Below are 5,121 nucleotides of genomic sequence, written 5' to 3' on the forward strand. Positions count from 1 at the left end.
TTTCCAGTCGGACCCTCCTCTTTCTGCTCTGTTTTTCGCCATAGCGGGACTTTTCTTGCTGGAGCCCTTTCCTTTAAAACCCGATGATGCTCACCTCACCTTTGTCATGGCGGCTTCTCTCCTTCAGACCATACTTCCCCACAGACCGCCAAGGAGGAGTCCCCCGTCAACCGCCCGCTCTTCGCCCTGATCCCCTTCCCCCATGTTCGTACCGCTACAACTACAATCGGTGCCCACAGCTACAATCGACCACTACAACTACAATCGACGAAGCGTACAACTGCAATCGATGCCTACAACTACAATTGATGCCTAGACCGACGACTATAGCTACAATCCCTGCCCAAATTGAAGCCTACATCTACAATCGATGCAAATCGAAGGCTACAACTACAATCATGTAAAATGGGTAAAGGGCTTACCGCCATTTTCGGATGAGTGGAGGAGAGGTGATGAAATAATCGATGCCCCTATCCAAATCTTGCCTCCGATGCTCCTCATCCAGATCTTGTGGTCTATGTCATTGATGAGAGCGGAAAGAGGAGGGAGTGAGCGGTGAAAGAAGGGGGCGGGGATTTATATGACGTCTTCCACATATCCCGGCGCGTACAGCCGTCTTCATCCATATGCGTTGTGTTGCATCCCTTGGACCTAGCTCTGAAAAGACTGCTGATTCGAGGGTTTCTCCGTAGTTAGGCCCAAAGATACTTTAAATTTCACACGGATCAAGATTTCCTCTTGTAAAACAAATCTTGATCCGTGTACGAATAATCCTTCTCACGCTCCACCGGCCCCTGCCCGGGATGAGAAATCCAACGGCGGCCGGTGCCGTCAGCGAGTTGGCGGAGCTGGTCCTCCCGTGGCTGCCGCCGCCCGACCTTGCCGCCGCGGCTTCCGCCAGCCACGCCATGCGAGCGGCCGCGTCTGCCGTCACCGCCGCCCGCGCCGCCGACTCGGCTCGCGGCCTGGAGGCCTTCCCTGCCCCCTTCGTCAACCCCATCGACTCCCAGCCCTACTCCTACTTCATCTACACGCCCTTCTCCCTCATTCCTTCCGCGGCCTCCTTCGACGCCCAGCCGTGGGGCTGCGCATGGTCCCGGACGCTGGGTCCCACCTGGCCCCGCCCCGACCTAGGCCTCCCCTTGGCCGGGTGCTCGTGCGCCCGGGGGGAGTGCGGCGGCGCGGGGTGCGCGTGCGCCGACGCGGAGGCCGAGGCGGCGGATGCGTCGGGGGCGGGTATGGCGAGCCTCAGCGAGTGCGGCGACGGGTGCGCGTGCGGGCCCTCGTGCGAGAACCGGCGGACGCAGCGCGGCGTCACGGTGCGGCTCCGCGTCGTGCGCCAACTGAAGAAAGGGTGGGCGCTGCACGCCGCCGAGGCCATTCATCGCGGCCAGTTCGTCTGCGAGTATGCCGGTACGATACTAGAATACACCCCTCCTTATTCCATATGACGTTGCTGAATCCTTGTCAAAATTGTCGATCAATGATTGCTAGATTGATGATTTATGAATTTACACTAGTGTGCAAAGTCATGATTTCCCTTGCATTTTTGTCAAACGGTGATGCTTGGATGCAGATAAGTTCACCTGCAGATGTGCCTCACAACTGATCCCCGTAGTCAGTTTTGGTCTCAATATGGTGTATTAGTTGTGACTCTCGTGTTTGTTTCGGTTTACACTGAATTGCATTAAAGCTTCAAAGAAAATCAACAGACTTGATAATTAGTTGCTTAGAGGGCAAGAACTTGCTACTGTATCGTGGTTCATGTCAAAAGCATTTTCAGTCAGGTAGGATAGAGGATCCCATGAAAATAACTGAAAGAATCATGCACTTCGGGTGTAAGGTGTGATTCAGGATAGGTATCTGTAGGCAGTAATAATGTGCCAACATTGATAAATATTTGAAGGAGGTCTGACTATCGAAGCCCAATCACCAGAACATAATCATAGAGTCTCGAGTGCACACCAGCAAAGCAAATGCTACTATGTGGGCGGCTAGAAAATTATTGTACTGCATTATTAGAACTTAATATACCAACGATTGGTATCACCGACAATTCATGTGAACCCTCATCATCTTTACCTTGCATCATCTCTGAGCTACTCAAGTTTTGGGTACTTCCCAAATAGCGGTTGTTGTTATTGTCCTACTCCATTGGTTTGTTAGGTTGCATTTATTTTTAAATCCCTTTTGAACTTGCATATAAAGTTATTTTGGCTCGGTGGTCAGGTGTGCTTATGTTTGGTGGTCGTAGCAGGAGCATGGTGACTACTGACTAGATCAGTTCATATTCTGAATGGCAGACTGAGCTTACCATTTTCCATTTGTTAATCTGAAAGATAAATGTAAGGGCTGTAGGAACTAGAGGGCTGATTGGAATTTTTCTTTTGTCTTCTTCACATAACATTCTTTAGGTCAGCTTTAGTTTACGTCGGTTTATTATTTGTGGGCTATGTCCATGCTGACATTTACTTTGACTATGCTATTTATGCTTGGATTATAGGCGAGTTCTTGACGACAGAAGAAGCCCGGAGGAGGCATAGGCTGTATGACGAGCTTGCCTCGGTTGGTAAGCTCTCTCCTGCACTCCTTGTCATACGAGAGCACCTTCCTTCTGGGAGAGTATGCATGCGAGTTAACATCGATGCAACAAAAGTGGCAAACGTGGCTCGTTTCATCAACCATTCATGTGATGGAGGCAACCTGCGCCCTATCTTAGTGAGGAGCTCCGGCTCGTTGCTCCCAAGGCTCTGCCTTTTTGCTGCCAGAGATATAGTGGACGGGGAAGAGCTCGCCTTCAGTTACGGGGATGCTAAACCCAATCCTAAGGGCTTACCGTGCTTCTGTGAAAGCTCGTGTTGCCCTGGTGTATTACCTGCAGAAGAAACCTAAGTTCGTGTCATCGGTTGTAATTCCTTCCGGGCAAATTTGGTTATGCGCTGTTTGTAGTTGACAAGAATGTTGGCTAGCTTCAGGATGAGTTATTATTCCTTCATTTCATCGGTTGTAATTCGTTCCTAACAAATTTCATGTATAACTTTCAATATGACATCAATTGTAACTGCCGACTTTGTAACAAATTGGATAATGTACTCTTTCTTAACAGGAGATTTGCTGCAAGGGAATTTAACTTGCACAACAGATCGATTTGCCACGAGAATGGGGCTTGTTTCTTACTAAAACCTGCATTGTCTCTTAAAGATGTCGACAATGCAGTTTGTGTTGGCAGTTGGGCACGCATTCCCTTCTGTAGAAGGACAAGATATGGGTTGTGCAACCTCGATGTATTGATCGGTGCACCAGGCACGTATATATAAGTACAAAGGTGGGCCACAACCTCAACTATACAAAGGAAACAGGAGGTGGGCCCTACACACAAATATACACGTACACAGTATACTCAACACCCCCCGCAGTCGAAGCGGCGCCAGTGACGCAGAGACTGGAACGGAACTCCTCGAAGGTAGAAGTCGGCAATCCCTTCGTCATCACATCGGCAAACTGCTGAGCGGTCGGCACATGGAGAACCCGCATGCGTCAAAGAGCCACCTGCTCGCGCACAAAGTGAATGTCCAGCTCGATGTGTTTAGTTCGGCGATGATGAACGGGGTTGGCGGAGAGGTACACCGCAGAGACGTTGTCGCAGTAGACAACCGTAGCCTGGGAGACGTCGTGATGTAGCTCCTGAAGTAACTGTCGTAGCCAGGTGCACTCGGCGACAGCGTTGGCCACAGCTCGGTACTCAGCCTCCGCGCTAGAGCGCGAAACCGTGGGTTGTCGCTTGGACGACCACGAGACGAGTGAAGGACCGAGGTAGACGCAGTAGCCAGAGGTGGGCCGACGAGTATCGGGGCAGCCAGCCCAGTCTGCATCGGAGTAGGCCACCATCTCCAGAGAAGTGGACGCCGTAAGTGTCAACCCGAGGGACATCGTGCCGCGGATGTAGCGAAGGATCCACTTCACGAGAGTCCAATGAGAGTCACGAGGGACGTGCATGTGGAGACACACCTGCTGTACAGCATACTGAAGATCCGGTCTGGTGAGAGTCAAATACTGTAGAGCGCCGACAATAGACCGGTAGAAAGGAGCATCCGATGCAGGCGAACCCTCAAGAGCAGAGACCTTGGCCTTCGTGTCCACATGAGTAGCAACAGGATGACAGTTGAGCATGCCAGCACGCTCAAGAAGCTCATGTGCATACTTCTGCTGATGAAGAAAGAAACCGTCCGGACGCCGAACGGCCTCAATGCCAAGGAAATAATGTAGAGCACCCAGGTCCTTGATAGCAAACTCGTCACGCAGCCGGAGAGTAATCTGCTGAAGAACGGCTGCGGAGGAGGCTGTCAGGATGATGTCGTCGACGTAAAGCAGCAAATATGCAGTCATGTCACCGTGGCGATAGACGAACAGTGAGGCGTCCGAGCGAGTAACGTTGAAGCCCAGTGTTTGAAGAAACCCGGCGATCCGCTGGTACTAGGCTCGGGGTGCCTGCTTGAGCCCGTAAAGAGAGCGGGACAGCAGACACACATGGCCGGGAAGTGAGGCGTCGACGAAGCCGGTGGGTTGCTCACAATACACCTGCTACTCAAGATGGCCGTGGAGAAAGGCGTTGGAGGCATCCATCTGGTGAACGGGCCAGCCGCGGGAGACGACGAGCTGGAGGACGGTGCGGATCGTGCCCGGTTTGACAACCGGGGCAAACGTCTCAGTGAAGTCCACTCCAGCGCGCTGGCGGAAACCGCGGACCACCCAGCGAGCCTTGTAACGCTCGAGTGTACCATCTGAGCGGGTCTTATGGCGAAAGACCCACTTGCCGGTGATGACGTTGGCGCGAGGAGGCCGGGGAACCAGGGTCCAGGTGCGGTTCCATTAAAGAGCATCGAACTCTTCCTGCATCGCCGCAAGCCAGTGAGGATCACGGAGGGCGGCGCGAGCGGACGCAGGAATGGGCGAAGGCTCCGCGGCGGAGGCGGTGAGGACGTACTCGTCGCGCGAGTACCGGAGGCTCGGACGATGAACGCCGGTGCGAGCGCGGGTGACTGGGCCGGGCAGCGCCGCCGGGGTCAGCGAGGTAGCCGGCGAGGCGGCCAGCATGGGGGCCGGCGAGGGGGCCGGCGTCGA

The 5,121-nt window shown here is 53.3% G+C and overlaps 1 protein-coding gene across 1 annotated transcript; it reads left to right on the top strand.

Moving 5' to 3' along the window:
• The first annotated feature begins 767 nt into the window (after positions 1-767).
• On the top strand, positions 768-3,105 carry LOC119277148 (histone-lysine N-methyltransferase SUVR3). The gene is made up of 2 exons (XM_037558384.1): positions 768-1,413; positions 2,504-3,105. The coding sequence occupies exons 1-2, from the start codon at positions 804-806 to the stop codon at positions 2,890-2,892; spliced, it is 999 nt and encodes a 332-aa protein (XP_037414281.1). The 5' UTR covers positions 768-803; the 3' UTR covers positions 2,893-3,105.
• Positions 3,106-5,121: the final 2,016 nt, after the last annotated feature.

The sequence above is a fragment of the Triticum dicoccoides genome, chromosome 3B, assembly GCF_002162155.2.
Source record: "Triticum dicoccoides isolate Atlit2015 ecotype Zavitan chromosome 3B, WEW_v2.0, whole genome shotgun sequence".
Classification (NCBI taxonomy): Eukaryota; Viridiplantae; Streptophyta; class Magnoliopsida; order Poales; family Poaceae; genus Triticum; species Triticum dicoccoides.

What these genes read in the sequence shown, in the direction of transcription:
- LOC119277148 (XM_037558384.1), top strand. Translation starts at nt 804, where the DNA reads ATGAGAAATCCAACGGCGGCCGGTGCCGTCAGCGAGTTGGCGGAGCTG. An exon ending in GTTCGTCTGCGAGTATGCCG is followed by an intron (nt 1,414 to 2,503) that starts GTACGATACTAG and finishes CTTGGATTATAG; the next exon opens with GCGAGTTCTTGACGACAGAA.